Genomic DNA, 18,602 nt, shown 5'->3' with positions numbered 1-18,602 from the left:
GGGGTGGCCCACGCAGGAGTTAGGAAGTATCCAAACTTGCACCAGACCTTTCACCTCAAAGGGTATGACTGAGGAGAGAAGCTGCCTCCCCACTCTCCCCAGATGGATACGCCCTTCGGAGCTTGGTGTCGCTGGGGAGGGATAGGGGACCAACTTCGGCTCGAGGTATTTCGAGGGTGGGGCCCAGGCAGGGGGAGCCCCGACCTCTGGCGCCACCAGCTGGAGGTCCCCAGCGCAGTGATCGCACCGAGATCCCTGGAGCACGCCAGCCGCAAAGGAGCTACCGGGAGCCCCGAGGGAGGAGCTGGCTTCCCCTACAAATCCCAGCCCCCCGCCCCACGCTCTGATCCTGAGATGGGACATCTCTGGGCTGAGATCCGGGAGGCCGGGCAGTCGCTAAGGTCTCTTTGACGCGCAAAGAGGAAAGTTCTCGGAAAGGGGCCGAGAGGCTCGCGAGGCGCACTGCGCCTTCTCCAGGCGGCCCGCGGGGTGGCCCCAGGCGCCTCTGCCTGCAGCTGTCACTGCCTTATAAGGCGGGGGCCGGGCCGCGCCGGGGGAGGGGCCGTGGTCGCCCGGCCTCCTGCACACTCGGAGCGCCGCGGGGCCGAAGAGGGAGCGCAGTCGAAGCCGCAGCGGGAGCCGACGAGCGCGCAGAGCCGGCCATGGGCAAGTCAGGTGAGACCGCTGGGCCGGCCGGGTCTGGGGTGGGAGCTGGCTCTGGAGCCCTGGGCTCCCATTCGCCCCCCTCTCGCTCCCCTCCACCTCCGCGGCGGGCTGTGTCAGGAGTGGGGTGGAGGGGGCGCGCGGGTAGTTTCCGAGGCAGCCAGGAAGCTGAGGTGGCCTCTGGCCGCTGATAGAAGGAAGGCGAGACCCAGGGAGGGCCCCCTATCTGCGAACCAGAGATTACTTTCCGGGCGCTGATGGGATTAGCGTTTAGCGCGGGTCCAAGGCGTGGCTATTGCTTTGTTTCAGGATGAGCACAGAGTTCGAGTTGGAAAAAGCAACCAAATTGACATCAGCGTGCCCCTTCCAACCCTCCTAAGAACAGCTCTGAGCATCCTTTGCATTCTTTCGTTTGTTCGTCCTCCACGGAGGGTCCCCTATGCTGCAGGCCCTGTGCCAGGCTCAGCTAGGTCGTCCCTAGTACAGAGGTGCTGACAGGTCGCTGGCCTGTGGCAGCCCATCCTCACCACCGTGCCTGCCAGGGTGAGCTTTCCAAATGCTCACAGAGCTCATCTGGTCACTTCCTGCCTAACACCTTCCATCCATTGTCTGCAGGATGGAAAAGTGCACTATCTCTAGATCTGCCTTCCCCCACTCTAGGAGTTGGTTATCACCCTTTACCTGAAACTCAAGCAAGCCTTCCTGTTCCACTTTTCCCCTCTAGGTTCCCTTTTCTAGCACTCACAGCCACCATCACTGGTCTTTCCCCCTTCTCTGGGGCTGGAAATCCTCCCCATCCTTCTAGACTCAACTTCTGACCTGGAAGCTTATCATGGATGCCTCCAGCTCTACCCTGTGTGACCTCTTTGCAGCCTTTTCACAGGATGTTCACACTAGTATCCAGCCATGGATCTGTTTCCCACAGACTCCACTCCTGGCAGTCACAGACCAGGTTTCTCCCCGTATGGCTCCCAGCTCATAGGACGCTCTTAATAAACACCTGTTGAAATAAACAGAGCTCAGTAGCCCTTCTTCAGGGAATAGTGGGCTTATCAGTCTCAGAAGGGATTCTTGAATTTGTCCTCCAAGATCCTGAGTAATTTAACCCTATCCCAGCTGTCTGTGATCCCAGCAGGGAGAATAAGCGGCTTTCTATGGCATTGGCCCTACCCTGCCTTTCATTGGGCTATAGTGACAGGTCTGGCTTTCAGCCCCAGCTCTGCTGATCACTTGCTGTATGCTCTTGAGAAGGCTCTTTCCCCCTAATCCTCAGTTTCCCCATCTGTACAATGGGGGTGGCCCAGACGATCTCCAGGGTCCCTTGCAGTTCTGGAAACCTGTGGTTCTGTCTAGAAAGGTGATATAGGGGATTGTCTTATAATTAAAGAAGAGGATGATAGGTGGTGATGGGGCAAGAGCATGGCAAATGAGAGAGAGCATTTTGAGATCTCTACTTGGGAAATCCAACTCCTTTCTCCTCGGATTTGGGAGAAAACCCATATTCTCTAAGCTACATTTCAATCTGTTGTTTCTAGTTTTTTCCCTAAGAATCAGTTTTTCAAAATTACTAATATTCAGCTCTGTCCCTCCTTTAATCTGTTCATCCATCTATCCTATCCTTCCCTCCTTTCCCTCCCTTCCCTCCATTTGGCCATGTATCAGCTCTGTACCAAGCTGTGGACCTAGTGCTGTGGAGGGCATGGCCCCTCTTCCCATTTAGATCGTGAAATGAATAAATGAAGCTGATTAGGGAGATACAGAGGCCACACATGGCTCCAGTAGGAGGTGGAAAGTAATCCAAGCCACAAGACAGGTGCAAGTGAAGAAGGGTGAGCTCAATAGAGGAAAAGATCTCCTTCAAAAGGGAGCCCATGGAAGGCTTCTTGGAAGAGGTGGTCAAGTCCCAGAATGTCTTAGGAATTTGCCCTCTATCCTATGCAAGCTGGGATGTCACCAAAGGGCATCAGCCTAGGAGTGGAAAGCCTAGAGCTGTGCCAGCAGGAAGGTGCTTAGGATGAGCAAAGAGCGGAGGTGAGGGGCCGGGGGAACCCTGCTGCAGTTACCCCGGCAAGTGATGAGGAAGACATCTAGGGTGGCGCTGGGGGCTGGAGGAGAGGAGGGGATGGATCTGAGAGGTGGCGGCCTTGAGCAGACTTGGTGAATGAGAGGGAAAGGTCAGAGGTGTGATTCTGGGTGTAGGACAGCAGTGACGACTTCTAGGCCTGGAGATGCAGGGTTGGACAGATTTCAGATGAGGACAGCTTCTCACTCAGAAGACAGGAGGGGACAGTAGTAGAAAGCAGGTTAGAACTGGTCCAGGCAGGTGTCCCCCCCACCCACCGTCACTACCACACACACATACCCGAGGACCTGGCAGAATCCGGGCCCAGGCCTGTCTTCCTCATTGCCACATGCATTTTATTTGTCCTCTCCTGAAGGACTTTGAGCCCCCTGGATGGTGTCTGGCTCCTCTGAGAGTCCCCAAGAGAAAGTGACTTTTCTGGGTGACCGTGGTGGCCCAGGCCCTCAGCACAGGCCCAACCTTGAAGTTCAGGCCACCAGCCAGGGCTGCTGTCTCAGCCCTCAGGTCAGGCAGCCCTCCCAGATGAGTATCCACCTGCACTCTGTGTAGTTCCTTATGGGCTTCAGTGTCCTCATTACTACATAGGAACCATTCTCTTTTCATCTTTAACAAGAGCTGCTGGCATATCTGGTGTTGCTGAAAAATCATCGCACACCTGAGACAGCCTAAATTCCCGAAGATGCTTGACCTAGAATTCTAGGTCCTGCTCCTAACCCTGATCTCCCCACTAGGCTTTAGTTTATAGCAAGTGTGATGGAGTCAGAGAAGGGCAATGGCCTGGCACTCAATGCAAGCCTCTTACCCCTGATAACTTGATTACCAGTTATGAAGCTCTTATTGCATGCCAAGCATGGAGTTAGATATTTTATGTATATATTACCAACCTTTGTTAGTCCTGCAAGGCAGTTATTATCAACCCATTTTATTGCTTTACAGAGATTGGCTACCTTGCCCAAGCTTCCACCTTGTCCAGTAAGTGGATTTTGAATTGAACCCAACTCTCTGACTTCCAAACTTGTATGTCCTCTCTCTCTCTACCTAGCAGGTGCCTCCACACACCCTCTTATCATCTCCTAGGAATCTTACTGCTCCTTACCCCACATTTCCCAGCTCTACAAAATGTCAGAGTAGAAAGGCCTTTAGGGACCAACTAGCCCAAGACTTTTCTGCTGAGAGGGGCCCTCATGCAGGGGGCAGCTGTGTGTGCCAGCTCGACCCCCGTAGCTCCATTTCATATGTCGATTTTGTTGAAGAATTCATTCAAAGAAAGGGATTCCCTGTTTTGAAGACATTCTGAAAAAACGCAGCTGTCCTCCTTCCTTTTCACTCAGTTGGGGAGCCTGGGGCCCAGAGGGGCAGGGGTCAGCCCAGTGCCTCGAGGCCATGAGTGGCTGGGGGCCTGAGGGGCTGGAGATGGGCGGGGGGCGTTTCTCTACTGGCCAGAGCAACCTCTCCCCCTGCCTGGGAGGGGAGAGGGCGGCAGCCTAGGGAAATCCCCCAGAATATGGGCATCCCCTTCTCAGGGGAGATCAGTTTTGCCTGAGGAACAGAGGAACTATGGAAAGTGGAAAAAGTGGGAGATTTGGAGTGGGGTGTCAAAAGGGGCCCTTCTTAGACCTGGCTGTCTCCTACTCTACACCCTGAAGACCTCAGGTTCCTGATCTGTAATTGAGAAGAGAAATCCTATCCTTGTTTCTTCCCTGTGCTGATGTGAGAATCTCATTTATTTGTTCACTTGCTCAGTCACTCAGCAAGCATCCCAGCCCCGAGGTTTTCCAAGATCCATTTCTATGCTAGCAGCTCTGCGCACATTCACAGCAGAGGAAAAACCGGAGCAGGTTTTTCCAAGGCCGGAGGCCTTTAGGCCTTGGGCCAGTAGTAATGACAATAATCATAGATGGGATTTAATATCTTCACTGTATTCCAGAACGGTTCTAAAGCATTTACATGAATTAATTCATTTACAACAGCCCTACGAGGTGGATTCTGTTATTCCTATTGGATGGAAGGGGGAAATGAGACACAGAGTGAATAAGTAACTTGTCTGAAATCACACAGCTAGTAAAAAGCAGAGTTGGGATTTGCCTCTTGAATTTCCTGGAACCCAGGCTTAAAGAGCAGGGACCCCTGTAGAACTCACCCTCCATCCCCTCACCGCACCCCAACTTTTTTTCTGATAAACAAGCAAAACAGATTTGCCTCAGAGGCAGGCCCGAGATGCTTCCAGCCTATCGCCAACAGGACAGAAGAGACCAGTGCACACGTCCTGTCCTGTCCTTGAACCCCTTCTGTAGGCACAGTTGCCGCGGGCCTCTTTTGTGGGGAGTCTGGAGAGGGCAGAGAAATGAGGTGGGCTGGACTCAGGTTGCAGAAGAGAAGGACCGATCCTGAGAGATGAGCCTGTCCCCAGCCAAGACCCAAGGCTGGGAGGAGGGACACAGAATCCTTCTCAAGCAGTAGAGGCTCAGGCCCCAAAGGGACCCCAGTTCAGCCCACCTAGGGTGTCTGGACCGCTTAATCCCTCAGGGACAGGGGGCTTGCCATGCCGAGGTAGCCCCTTCCTCCTTTCAGCCCCAAATCTGCCCCCTGCAGCTTCTACTCCTCAGTCCCTGACAAGCCCTCTCAGGCCCCGTGGGCAGGTCAGTCTAGAAATGGCTTGGCACAGAAGAGGTTCTTGAGAAATTACAGCTCTTTTCTCCTCTTCCTTCCTCTTCTTCCTTCCTTCAGAGATTGGAAGGCAGTTGCCAACCCTGGGCCCACATTCCTCCACCCCTCAGCTGTCCCCGCTGAGCCTAAGTCTGGCTGCCCTTCCGAGCCTGCTCCTCTGGGGTATGGTGTGGGGCTAAGGGCATCAGACCCAGCTCCCCTCCTGATGGACCCATCTGGGACAAGTTGAGCAGATTACTTCACTCCTCGATCCTCAGTTGCCTCATCCAGAAAAAGAAAAAAAAACAAAAGGGTACAGTAGTGGAAGCTCCCACAGGGTATGAGAAGTAAATGAATGAAATGGTTGGTCAGCAAGTGAAAGAAAAGTACAGCAGAGAACAAATAGACTGGCCCCTCACACATTCCAGGCTGGCCCTCTGAGGCCATGTGACTGCTCTGAGCCTCAGTTTACCGTCCCATGAAAGAGTACGGCCATCCCTGCCCTTCCCCCATCATGAGGTTGCTGTGAGGACTCTCCCTGCCTAACACAGGAGTGGGTGGGCTTTCTGTGACCTTTTTTCTTTATGCTTATCTGTACTTATGAGTTTTTCTACAAGTCAGGGTGTGGTCGCTGGCCATATCTTGCTTCCCTGGGGCTGAAACCCTGCTCAGAGGAGGCACGTGGCGGGGACTGGCTGCCGTGGTGGGAGGGGACTCCAAGGGCCAGCACTAGGTGTGGGCCCCCACACCTCCTCCCCCTTGCTCACAAGAAAGACCTCTGGACCTCTTCCTGAGAACCGTGATTCAGGGAACACAGTCCTGCTGGGGACAATACCCGGCTCTGGCTTCTAAGCACCAAGCTTCGGGTGGGCACAGGAACTTTCACTTTTGTTTCCCTTTTACTTTCCACATTCTGGGAATGCAATGACCTAGTTTTTAGCAGCCTTATATGTCCCTCTCTGCCGAGGAGACTGTAGGGCCCACAGCACTGCAGGATCCAGTGTGCACTGTCCCTGGCTGTCAGGGCTACCCTCAAACTGGCTCCCCCTTAGCTATCCTCCCACTCCCTTATCTCCTCCTGCTCCTCACAGCCCCAAGGGTGTAGGTCTCGTCCAACCTTGCCTTTTCTGGGTCCTTTGTCTCATCTCATTCCTCCTAATCTAGGAATACCTCCTCCAGTGAGCCCTCCTTGATACATCCGTGGTCACCAGTACCCGAGCCACTTGGTGTCATGCATCTCCAGCAGTGTCCTACTAGACCCGTTGTGGCCTCTCTGTGACATGAGAACTGAAAGGGACTTGAAGATGGGCCCATCTTTGCCCCTGCACCCACTGTGACCTCTCAGTCTCCTTAGAGAAATTGTAAATCCTGGAAGTCTGGGGTCAATTGGTCATCTTGTCTCCTCTCACCCCCACCTCGATGGGACTTTATGGGGTCTCCAGACTAGAGGGGACTTGAAGGTCAACAGCCTGAGTCCTCTACCCAGTGCCTGAATCCCTCTGAGAAAGTCTCATCTGCTTGATCCTCCCGTGATGGAGAACTCACTACCTTGTGAGGTTGCCCTTTCAGTGTTCAGAGAGCTTTGACTGAGAGAAAGGCCTTTCTTCTGCTGAACTGAAATCTATCACCCTGCCCCCTTCCATCCACTGGCCCCAGCTTTGCCCTGTGGGGCCTTGGGATTCATCGGGGCCATCTGCTGCGTCTTCTCCTAGGTCTCCTCTTCTCCAGGATGAGCACACCCAGTACTTGCAACCATTCCTTATGAGATCCTGTTTGCAGCCCCTTCCCCACCTATCACTGGCTATGGACACAATCCAAATTGTCACTGCCTCTTACAATGAGCAGGGGCCGGGCTGGGTGAACTGCCAGCTGGGGACAGCTCGCGCAGTGCACGCCGCCCCTTGCCCAGGAGCCTGTGGGCTTCTGGCTGCCATGCCACCCTGCCAACTCCTTCTTAGCCTACTGTCATCTGAGAGCCCCAGCTGGTTCTCCCAAGTTGCTGTGGCTTATGCCATTTCCACATAAGATATTCTTTAAAAGTCACATTGACTCCACTGTCCCAAATACTGCTTTCATGTGTTCAACCTGAAATCTTTGTCTTTCATACCAACCAGGGCCAGGCCTTACTCTTGGCCACAAAGACCTAATGGTTTGTGGCTTTGCCCCTCTGCCTTGTGCCCAGTTTCCTCATCTTTCCCATCATTTTCCACACCTTTGTTCACAATGTCCCCCCATCTCTGCCTGTCAACAAAAACTTCCAAAGTCCTGGCATTCGGGTCCCACCTGTGGTCCCTGTCTGTCTCCACTTCACTGTGACTGGACCTCACCTAGCTGCTCCCCAGAGCCCCAGTGTCCTTGAGGTCTCAAGGTCGGTACCACTCTTTGTCAGTGTTGCAGAAACCCCTTGGCCAGTTTGCCCACGCCAACGCTAATGGGCAACTAATGGCATGCAGTTATCCTCACCTCTCCTGGGTCTACATCTCACTCGAAGCTCTCTGAGGATGGGCCCTGGGTCTTCTTCCCTTGGGATCCCCTTAGAAGACCAGTGGAATTTGATTTGAAGTCCCAGGAGACAGGGAGATCTGGCTGAGGGGGAGGGGAAGGGAACATCCTGTGGGGTCATCCCTTCAGCCACTGGGGTGACAAGGCAGCAGAGAAGAAAGGTGACTGGTAAACGTGACCTGGGGCAATGCTTCCTTCCTGTCTACCACCCCTCACCCGGCCACAGGAGGCAGGTTCCTTTCTAGGTGGCATCAGCTCAGTTTAAGGGCCCTCCATGGCCATCAGTCACAGCTCACCCATTGACCCCCATTTCCAAAGAGGTAGAAATTCCTAAGGCTGGCTCTCAGCAGCTGTACAATCTTAGCCTGGTAACTTCTGTCCAGCCTTCTTTGGAGCCTCAAATCAGGTGTCACCTCCTCCCTGATCCCGCAACCTGTGTTAGGTCATGCTTCTCTGAGTTCTTGCACCTGTGCTCACGTGCTCCTTGGCACTTAACACTCTGCTTGCTAGTGAGTGTTCACGAGGCCATCTCTCTTCTGGTACGTGCGCTCTCTGAGGACAGGGTGTAGCTGATTTGTCTCTGGACCCCCAGCACACAAAACAGGACCTGAGGAAGCCTTCAGGGGCAGATGAATCAATGTATGAATGAATGGGTGAGTGGATTGGAGTTGGATGTATAAGCATGCTAGATAAATGAGGAGGTTGGGTGGATGATGAATCAATGGATAGAGGTTGTTGGATGGATGGGGCTCCATTTCAGATCCAAACTGGTGTGACTTCTGTCCACTTTTGGACTTGTCAGCCCTTGGCTTCACCCTCCCTCACCCTTGAACTTTCCCTTTCTGAGGTCATGACCCAGCTGGGTGCAGGCCACCCTTCTTCTCCCACTTCAGCCCTGGGCCCAGCTGAACATCAGCTACACCATTACCACCACCTTCTTTTCTTTGTAAACATTATTTATTGTGAAAAACAGCACATATACAAAAAAAAAGCAATAAATTTCCAAGTGCATTTTAACAAGTAGTTATGTAACAGATTTTAAAGTTTGTATATGGATTACAATTCCACGATTTTTCATTTTTCCTTCTAGCTGCTCCAAGACACTGGAGACCAAAAGGAATATCAACATAATGATTCAGCAGTCATACTCATTTGTTAAATCCTATCTTCTCTGTTATATACTGCTTTCTTTTATACCGTCTCCCTTCATTCCACATCCTCAAAGCTGCCCTTCCAGGGTCCTCTTCTCCTTCTTCCTTCTGTCCTCTTGGTCCTACCAGCCCAAGGTGGCACCGCGCTACCCGAGCCAGGCCTCTTCTCTCTGTGCTCCCAGCTCCAGCCCTCCCCACTGCCCACCACTCCCCGTACGTCCTGTCTGAGACTTCCATTCTCCTTCCAGCATTTTCTGTCCGAAGTCCTGTTGTTGACTGCCCATTCCCCAACATCTATCTGCTCTGCACTTTTCCAACCCATCCTCCACTCAGCAGGCTCTTTCAGAAACAAATCCAGTCAGCTCACTCCCCTGTGCCCCGCGCTTCAGTGAATTCCCGTTGCCTTAGATAAAGACCCAGATCCCTAGTGTGGCCTCATGAGACCCGTGGAATCCATGAGGTTCGGGTGTGCAGAGATGTGGAGGTGGAGAGAGTATAAGCAGAGGTGTGGGGCAGGGCACCATGGTGGCCCGTTCAGCTGGGGGGCGAGGCGTGGGGAGGGGAGCAGCAGCCTGACCTTGTGGCCCGAGCTTCGAGCCGTCTGTGGCTCTGAAACGTGCCGTCATGCTTCTGGTGAGTCTTTTCTCTGCACAGAGACATTCTCCATTTTGAAATCATTCCAGCGTCTAAGCAGTTTAATAACGAGGTCCTGAAGGCCCACAACGAGTACCGGCGGCAGCACGGCGTCCCCCCGCTGAAGCTCTGCAAGAAGCTCAACCAGGAGGCCCAGCAGTGAGTCCCAGAGCTCAGGGGCGCCTCGGGGCGGCCGCGGTGCTGCTGCTGCAGTCAGAGGGGCTTGGGAGTGGCGGGAGGAACGTGGGTTCTGGGGGCAGCTACAACCCGGCTTCAGTAGCTACTCTGCCACTTACCTAAGCAAGCCCCTCGTTCCTCTGAGCCCTGTTTGGTTCCTCTGTGAAATGGGAATGTGGTGAAGTTCGAAGGAGACGTGGGTGCGAGGTTCACCCTATTTCCCCCGAGAACGCTGGGCAGAGAAGGAAGCTCAGCCCTCTCTGTGTAGGGTTCACACCTTGGGAGGAGGGAGGTTTTCCTGGGCCGTGCCTGCTCTGAGGAAGCACCATGGACTCTGGCAGGTATTCTGAGGCCCTGGCCAGCACGAGGATACTCAAACACAGCCCGGAGTCCAGTCGTGGCCAGTGTGGGGAGAACCTGGCCTGGGCATCCTACGATCAGACAGGTGGGCTCCTTTCTTGGCTCTCTTCCCCACTGCCTGAGCAGGGCCTAGGACAGGGCCTCAGACCCCTCCTGTCCCCTGAGTCCTCCAAGATCTCAGAGGTCTGCCCTTCTCATTGCCTTGGCATAGCCACAGGCCCACCGAGGGAAAGGAAACCCCCAGTTCCCCTTTGTGTCTCTCCCAGAGGCCAACTTCATTTCATTGCAAGCTCCCTGATGGCTGGCTCAGGGCCAGGCCAGTGCCGGGTGCAGGGGACACAGGGATGAGTCAGACCGCCCGGCCTCCTTTCTGGAAGAGCTTCACGGCCGCCGCGCGGGGGTGGGGAAGACCAGCCGCTTCTGTGCAAAGTCTCAGCCTGATTCTGTGCGCACCAGAGCATCGTCCCCAGCCACAGATGAATTTTACTTTTTTCACAGTTTTCTAAAGTGTTTACAGGGCTGGTGTATTTCTTGTATAATCAGAAAGGAAGCGATAGAGCTTTTTATATCCTGGGGAGAAAAGGAAAGAAATGACACTTCCTTCATCCAAGTTCTCAGCCTCGTATGGTGATCCCACGACATTGACCAAACATTCTTCAGCTTCCTGGTTCGGGAGGCCCTGAAGGGGCTTTTTAGGAAAGTAACGGAGAAAGTGTCTCATCCTCTGAAGGCTTCTCCAAAGGCCAGCGAGAATGACTCATTCCTTCCCTGGCCTCACATTCCTGGGAGTTCCGGGGTAGGGGGAGGACCATCCCAGCCCTGGTGGCTTCCCGGGCCTGACCTGCCCAGAGCCTCCTGCACCCCTGGCTCCTCCGTGGCCCCCGGGAGGGGTGGCCTGTGCACGGGCGCCCTCCCTCTGCGGCCTCCGCTCAGCCTGCAGGCTCCTCCCCTCTCCCCAGGCTTCGCCCCTGGTGAACCCAAGGAAGCCCAGCGAGGGCCGGAAGGAGCTGTGAGCTGCAGCCAGGGTCCCAGTCCAGCCTTGCACTGGCCCCCTGTGCTGGCTTGAGTGACTCGCTGCCCTCATTTTTTTTTCTTTTTTGTATGCTGTATGGTGGGGTCACATTTCGTTCTTCTTTTTCCATGTGAGTATCCCATTATTGCAGCACCATTTGTTGAATTTTTTTGTTTGTTTATTTTTGTTGGTTTCTTTGTTTGTTTGGGAAGTGCATGGGCCAGAAATTGAGCCCGGGTCTCCCGCACGGCAGGGGAGAATTTTACCACTGAAGGACCCGCGCACGCCCACTCACTGCCCTCTTAGGCCCCAGTGGCCCCATCTCTACAGGGAGGCAAGTGGGCGGATAGTCTCTGGTTGCACATTGGACTCTTCTGCAGAGTTCTAGGACACCCATGCCTGGGTCTTTCCTCCAGAGATACTGAGTCAGTGAGTCTGTCGAAAAGCCCAGGTCTCAGAGGTTTTCAAAGACTCCCCAGGTGAGGCAAATGTGCAGTCAGTGGCTCTCTAAGGCCTCGCCACTCAAACTGATCCAAGGACCAGCAGCACCATCCGGGAGCTTATTAGACTTGCAGGCTCATGGGCAGTCTCAGGACCGACTGAAATCAAAATCTGCAAGGTTTTTACAAGACCCCCGGGTGATTCATGCACACATTGAAGCTTGAGTGTGACTGCGCTGAGGTCCCGGTGGCCTAGCTCTGGCTCTGTGATTGGCAGCTCCCTGGGAAAGCTGTGGGTTTTTTCATATCACCACCTGCTGAGTTCGTGGATGCTCCAAGTAAGATCCCTCCTGCCTGATGTAGAGACCCTCACCAACCAGCCCAATTCCCTTAACTCCTGTGACTATTTCAGAAGTCAGACATGAGGTGAGATGGAAGGCAGTCTCCAAGAAACTCAGAGCATCTTTAGAAGGCCCTGGGACTATAATGCATTCAACCCTTTTGTTGTACAAAGGCCCAGAAAAGAAAGGACTTGCCCAGGATTGTACAGAGAGTCCTCCTAGCCCTCCCAACTCTTCCCATCTCCCTCCCTTCAGCCAGGACAAGCTCATGGGCAGGACTCCCTAGGAGTCTGCCAGGAACATCCAAAGATGTTTCGACTCGATGGTGCTTTATCAGATGCGTAATTGTGGTGCGGGTGGTCTGGGGGGAATGGAGACAGAGGGAATAGGGAGCCGGGTTGAGTTTGCCACTGAGATATAGAACAGTTTCTTCTCCATTCAGGGAAAGAGGTGGCTGATAGATGGTACAGTGAAATCAAGAACTACAACTTCCAGCAGCCTGGCTTCACCTCAGGAACTGGTGAGTGGCAAGGTCTCACCCAGTGGCCTGGCCCTGGGCAGGGTTGCAGGGTGGGTGTCTGGCTTTGGAGAAAACTAACCTCTGACACTCAATCATTTCCCTCCCCTTTTATATCTTCCATGTTTCTGTTTTTTACTTTGCCCAAAAGGCAAAGGTCTCCATTCCCCAACATGCCTCAGCTACACACCACATGTACAGAGAGAGTTAGTTACCCCACGCTCAAGAGCACCTAAGCTGCCTGCCCCATCAGATTACTAGAGTGTGTCATAAGGAGGCTGTGGGTTTTTAAAGCTGCATAATGAATGCGTCTCTCCTGACTTGGTGCCTCAGCCCTTTAACTGATCACCCTACCTCTAGCCTGGCTTCCCTCCTGCCCATCCTGCTCGCCAGCAGCCACAGTAATATTTCTAAAATTTCTCTGTCCATGTTGTTCTCCTGGTTAACCTGCCAAGGACTCCCTGGGGCCATCGGGAAAAGGGCCAAGCCACTCGCTCTTCTGGTTTTAACTCCCTCCTCCCTTCGTGCCCCCTCCCCACTCCCTTCTGCTGTGTCCCCCACTCCTGGATCCCTCTACTTGGTGAATCAGGTGAGGTTGGGAAGCTGGAAACCTAGATCTAATCTCAGTTCTGGCCCTTCTGAGTTGTATGACTCTGGGTCAGTTCCGGCCCTTTCCTGTCCCCGAGGGAGAGGGACAAGCTGGTGTCCTCTAAGGGGCATTCTGAGAGCCAGTGATTCAGATGCGGGGAGGAGCCTCCCAGGGGCACCGCCCTGGCTTCCCCTTAGGCCTCCACTGTGGGTGCTAAACTTTCCGTTGTTAAAGGCCCAACCAACCGCTTTATGGGTCTGTTTCTCTTGCCCCTTTGCTGGCCTCGCCAGGTGTCCTCGTACATCCACGAACCCAATTCAGACTCTGCCTGAGCCACAGGATGGTGTGGGAAGGGGGCTGTGAGTTTCTCTGACTAGAGGTACCAGGGAGACCGGAAAGGAAATTCTCTGCCCACCCCTGTCCCACCCCTGAGTAGAACAGCTTGTGGCCCCCCTCCTTCCCTCCTAGAGGATTTCTTCAGAAGCAGGAAGTGACAGGCTCTCGGCACCAGTCATCGTTTCCTGTGGTTTGCTGCTCACCCTTTTGGGCATGGGTTCTTGCAGTCCTGTGAGAGTGGCACTGTGGAACAGAGGTGGAGGCATCTGCTGAGCCATTTCTCCTTTCACTTTAACTCCAGCTGCTGCCAGGGCCTTAAGTGAGAATTGTTATTTCTATAGCAATTATGTTTGGGTGAGGGGGGGCAGTAGGAACCTCTACCAGTGATTACAGATGTGTAGGCAGAAGCTCCTCTTCTTTTTAATAAATTGTGTAACGTTTCATCTTGTCACTTCTAGATTGACTTTTCGCATGAGCAAGATTCATAAGCAATGGTCATGTTTCAGAGCAAGTTGTTACTATTTCTCATGTGTGCACACCACTTGACAGTTATAAAGTGCCATTTTCACCTCTGCCCTTTAAGCCTCATGGCACCATTTGAAGGAAGGGCTTTATTCTCCCCACTTTGCAGAGGAAGAAACTGAGACCCAGAGAGAAGAGGCGCCGCCTCTTGTGTCTCTGCTCCTCCCTCCTCTCCCCCTGTCAACGCTGTTTCCATGGCTCCTATTTCAAGAGCGGACTCTCTCTGAGTACCTTGCAAGTCGCAGAGCTGCTGGGGATGGAACATAGCTTCCCATGACCACTCTCCACCCACCCATCCATTGCTCACGTCCCACACCCCTAGAAGAGGAGAATCCCAGCGCAGGTAGCCCTTGTGCTGTCCCAGGTGCCGGTGGACGAGGCCTAGGGACTGACAGGGCCTGAGCTAAGGCGTTGGCGCAGCTTTGGGTGATGGTGTAATCAGGACTTGCAAGAGCTTTAAAGATCCTCAGACCCGTTGTCCAGCCTTGCCCTCCCCCAGGGCCTACACCCCCGGCTTCTGCCTGCTGCCCCGTTGCCAGGGTTCCCTCCCTGGGTCTGTGCTGCACATGACAGGGCAGCTGCTCCCAGGTCAGCACCTTGCAGCCAAGGGCACAGTTGGCACAGTTCTGTGCTATGTGCAGAGTGGAGAGAAACTCTTGTATAATTACTCTATTATGTTCTATGTAAATGAGTAGGTTTTGTTTGTTTGTTCTTAATAATTAATGCTTTTATATGATCTGAAATGTGAATGCTGCAAATGGCTCTATAAGGTGAAAAATCTCCTTTCCATCCCTGTCCCCCAGCACTCTCTCTTCCCAGAGACAACCAGCGTTAGCAGTTTCTTGTGTTTCGTTCTAGAAGCTTTTGAGTTTATGCAATCATTTATGGATATGTTTTCTCTTTTTTTGCACTCTGGTGTCAGTGTATGATCTGTTTTGCCCTCACTTTCTTCACACAACAGATTGTCAGAGATTGTTCCATATCAAACCAAAAAAAATTTCTCGTTCTTACTGTTGTACAATATACCCTTTTAAGGATATACTGTAATTTATTTAATGTTGTTTTCAGAGGTATATTCTAGGAAGTTTGGGTCCATAGCAGGGAAGAGGATGTAATCCTTTTAGAAAAGAAAGGGGGTGGGGAGGGAGGAGGCTTTATTTGTCAACGAGTGTTAGAAACCAGTGTGTAACTGATGGTTGCTAAGGAAGTTGTGTCCTATCATTAATCTCTAAATACCCATCACTTGTTTTCTCTGTGGAGACAGAAAACTCCCCGGAGAGAGGAAAGATTACTCAGCCCTTTCTGTTTGTAAAAGCTGCCGCAGGCATTCTTACAACTGATGGGCACTTTGTGTCCTTAATCATTTTCTTGGCTATCAGTGGATAAATGGCAGCTTCTCTCTTGCCCGGGAGACAGAGAGTGGGTGGGTCAATGTACAAAACATATGGCTTGTGTGAGAAAGGGTGTGAGCTCTAGTGAAAAGCAGCCTATGGAAGCAGTGACACCTGGTGAAGCTGCTGAAAGCCTGGAGCTGAGATTGAAAAGTGACATGTGATCTGAGACCTAAGGACAAGAGGGTGTTGGTCATCAGAAGAGTGTGTCACACTTGGCCAGTGTGTGCAGGTGCCCTGGAGTGGAAAGTAACCTGGTATGTTCAAGGAATGGAAAGGAGCCCACCGGGCCAAAGCAGTCACTCTCATTCTAAGTGTGACTGGAAACTCTCAGAAGATTTTTAAGTGGGCAAGTCAACAGATACTTAGGCTCAAAAATATCACTCAGGCTATGTAAGTGGAAAATGAATTGGAGGGACCAAGGTGACACAGAGACACCAGTCAGGGGGCCTTTGCACTCGTCCAAATGAGAACTGTGAATTGGAGACAAGTAGATGGAGTTGAGATGTATTTTAGAGTTAGATTCTTCAGGATTTGATGATGAATTAAAGTGGAGGAAGGTGAGGAAGGTAGAGGAATGCTGACCACCCCCTAGCATTGTGTGGATAGAGGAACTGTTGATGGAAATGGGAGGGTTGGGAGAGAAATAAAACTGGTGGCGGGGGGGCAGGGATGCAAGGGGCCAAAATCAAGTATGAGGTTTAGGTAGGTTAAATTTGAGATGTCTGTGAGTCATCCAAGTAGGAATTTCAATTAAGGAGTTGTATCTGGAATACAGAAGAGAGGTTTGAGCTGGAGAAGTAAATTTGGGAGAGAAAGAAGAAATTGCCTAAGGAGTGTATCAAGAAAAAGAAAAGTCCGTGACTGAGCGCCGGGAAATGGGGATCCTCCGACATTTCCATATGAGATAAAAGAGAAGTAGGAGGCAGTGAGATGGGAGGAATGCCCAAAGGGTGTAGCATAATGGAACCTAAAAGAGACTTTGGAAAGGGGAAGTGTCAACTGTGTTCAACGTCCCTGTGCTGTCCAGTACAATGAGGATGAAAAGTGACCACTGAGGAGCAATGTAGAGATGGTTGGTGACCTTGAAGAGGGCAGTTTGGGGAAAGGGTTAGAGGCAGGACTTGGGCAGGGTGGCGTTGCTATTGTTGGGGTCACTGGGTTTTGTCCTGATTTCTGGAAAACCACAAAACCTTCGGGCATCAGAAAATGGTGGCGCGGGTAAGTTCTGGGTGGTTGATGGAGAGGACCTGGTGCTTCCAAAAATCAGGCAGTCAGTGTGTTTTTTCTCTCCTTCCCCTGATGGGTGTGTGTGAAGATTGCATCTCCCCGAGCCTGGTAAGATGGTGTAAGCATTCAAGAATCCCTTGAAACATCCTTCTTAAGGCTTTTCTGACCCCTGTTTCCCTCTCCCCCTGCCTGTTTTCCCTACAGGACACTTCACAGCCATGGTATGGAAGAATACAAAGAAGATGGGAGTGGGGAAGGCGTCTGCCAGTGACGGGTCCTCATTTGTGGTGGCCAGATACTTCCCAGCAGGGAATGTTGTCAATCAGGGCTTCTTCGAAGAAAACGTCTTGCCTCCAAAAAAGTAATTTATCAGACGTAATGGGAAGGCGGCAGACTTAAGACCATGGATAGCGAGTGCCTAGATCATCATCCAGCTGTGTCTGTCCCTGCGGCTGTATGTGCGTGTGTGTGACATATGTGAATGTCTCTTGCACACACACTTGGATATACAATTCTGCTTGAACTCATTCTTATCAAAGTAATGAGCATATGAAGCATTTTACCTTGATATTTACCTAGACCACAATTATTTGGATTTTGGGAGGGAAAAAATCAATGTTTGAATTTTGCTTTTTTATTTTTTAAGCAAACTTCTTTTATACTTTTCTTACTTATAATCTCCATCCCTAGACTTTTTTTTATTACAAATATTTGTGATGCTGAGAAGTGAAGTTGATTTTATGTGATCCTCATGTATTGTAATCTACTTTTAGTAGATATATGAGAGTCTCAGACCCTCATTTATAAGTGATACATAACAACAGCTTTAAACATGAAAATCTAAAGCAACTTCCATCGAAAACATGGAACAGGCAGGGGCTCCATTTCATAGAATTGTTGAAATTTCTCAATTGTAAGACATGATGTCATCTGCATGCCTCCTGGAATTCTCTAATGGGATTGCCAAAGAACAAATGGGGGAGGGAAAAAAAAAAGCTTTACTTCCTTGCAGTTTTCTACGGTTAAGTAGCAAAATACCACTATCACCACGACTCTGTTCTCCACCTCTAACCTTTTTTTTCTTAAAATCCTCTGACATTTCAGAGCTCAGGGCACTACCCCTGGTTTCTGGGGAGCTGGGCTAGGCCTGGAACTCCCCCACCCCACCCCTGTTAGGAGGCCCAGGGCCTGCTCTGGGAAAGACAGCCCCTCATACTGCCTGGGCTCTTGGCCAATCGGCCCTGGCTAGATGAAGTCAGTGAGTGTGGGGGTAAGAGTGAGCTCAGTCTGGGCCCCCAAGAGGAAGCCCTCCAGCCTCTGCCTTCCCCCCACACCCAGGGCAGGAGCCCAGGCCTGTTCCTGACAGCTGTGGCTGCAGCTGTGTGATGCTGCCTTCTGGAATGTGTGACAGGCCCAAATGTTCCAGAGAGACGTCCCAAGCCGGGGCTTAGAGACGCTAATTTTGTTCTGTGTTTTGCCTCAAACTATACAAAGTTCTCCTAAATAGCATTTTCACATAGTCTATAAGGGAGGGACCAACCCAGATGCCAAGATAAGTGTCCCTGAAACTGTGGCATCTCCATCTGGTAAGACAGCAGGGGGTGGTGGCAGTTAGGGAGTTGCCAGCTTACAGGAGTCTAAGCGGGGCCAGCCAATGAAACATGGCTTCTGAAGTCTGTGCTGCACTGTGAACACAGTCTCATGCTGAGCTCATTATTTCTGCCAGGGATATTGACTAAGAAGACAATAAAATCTTTCTTTTGTGTAATATCTTCCTGCAGTGTAATTCATACCCGGATTCTTAATCGGTGACTGAGGCAATCCATGACTCTGAATTCCTATCTGAATAATTCAAGCCCTCGAATATTCCAGTGCCCCCACTCCCACCCCTTAGATTATGCTGCTTAAGTGGCCATGTTTTGAGTCATATGAAATACCTCCAAAGGGCAACTATGGATGAGAATGGGTCCTTGATCCAAGGGCATCCAATCCCTAGGCTGGCCATGGAT

The 18,602-nt window shown here is 51.8% G+C and overlaps 1 protein-coding gene across 2 annotated transcripts; it reads left to right on the top strand.

The window, feature by feature from the left end:
- Positions 1–598: 598 nt before the first annotated feature.
- Positions 599–18,361, top strand: GLIPR2 (GLI pathogenesis related 2). 2 transcript variants are annotated; one of them, XM_077147726.1, is made up of 5 exons: positions 599–675; positions 9,729–9,837; positions 10,197–10,300; positions 12,451–12,528; positions 16,798–18,361. In XM_077147726.1, exons 1-5 carry the CDS (start codon positions 663–665, stop codon positions 16,956–16,958), a joined length of 465 nt encoding a protein of 154 aa, XP_077003841.1. In that variant the 5' UTR covers positions 599–662; the 3' UTR covers positions 16,959–18,361. The 2 variants fall into 2 exon arrangements, with proteins under 2 accessions (XP_077003841.1, XP_077003842.1); XM_077147727.1 differs by lacking the exons at positions 10,197–10,300; positions 12,451–12,528.
- Positions 18,362–18,602: the final 241 nt, after the last annotated feature.

Source organism: Tamandua tetradactyla, chromosome 2 (genome assembly GCF_023851605.1).
Source record: "Tamandua tetradactyla isolate mTamTet1 chromosome 2, mTamTet1.pri, whole genome shotgun sequence".
Classification (NCBI taxonomy): Eukaryota; Metazoa; Chordata; class Mammalia; order Pilosa; family Myrmecophagidae; genus Tamandua; species Tamandua tetradactyla.
The sequence above is the reverse complement of the archived record's forward strand: the minus strand, read 5'-3'. Positions and strand labels throughout refer to the sequence as shown.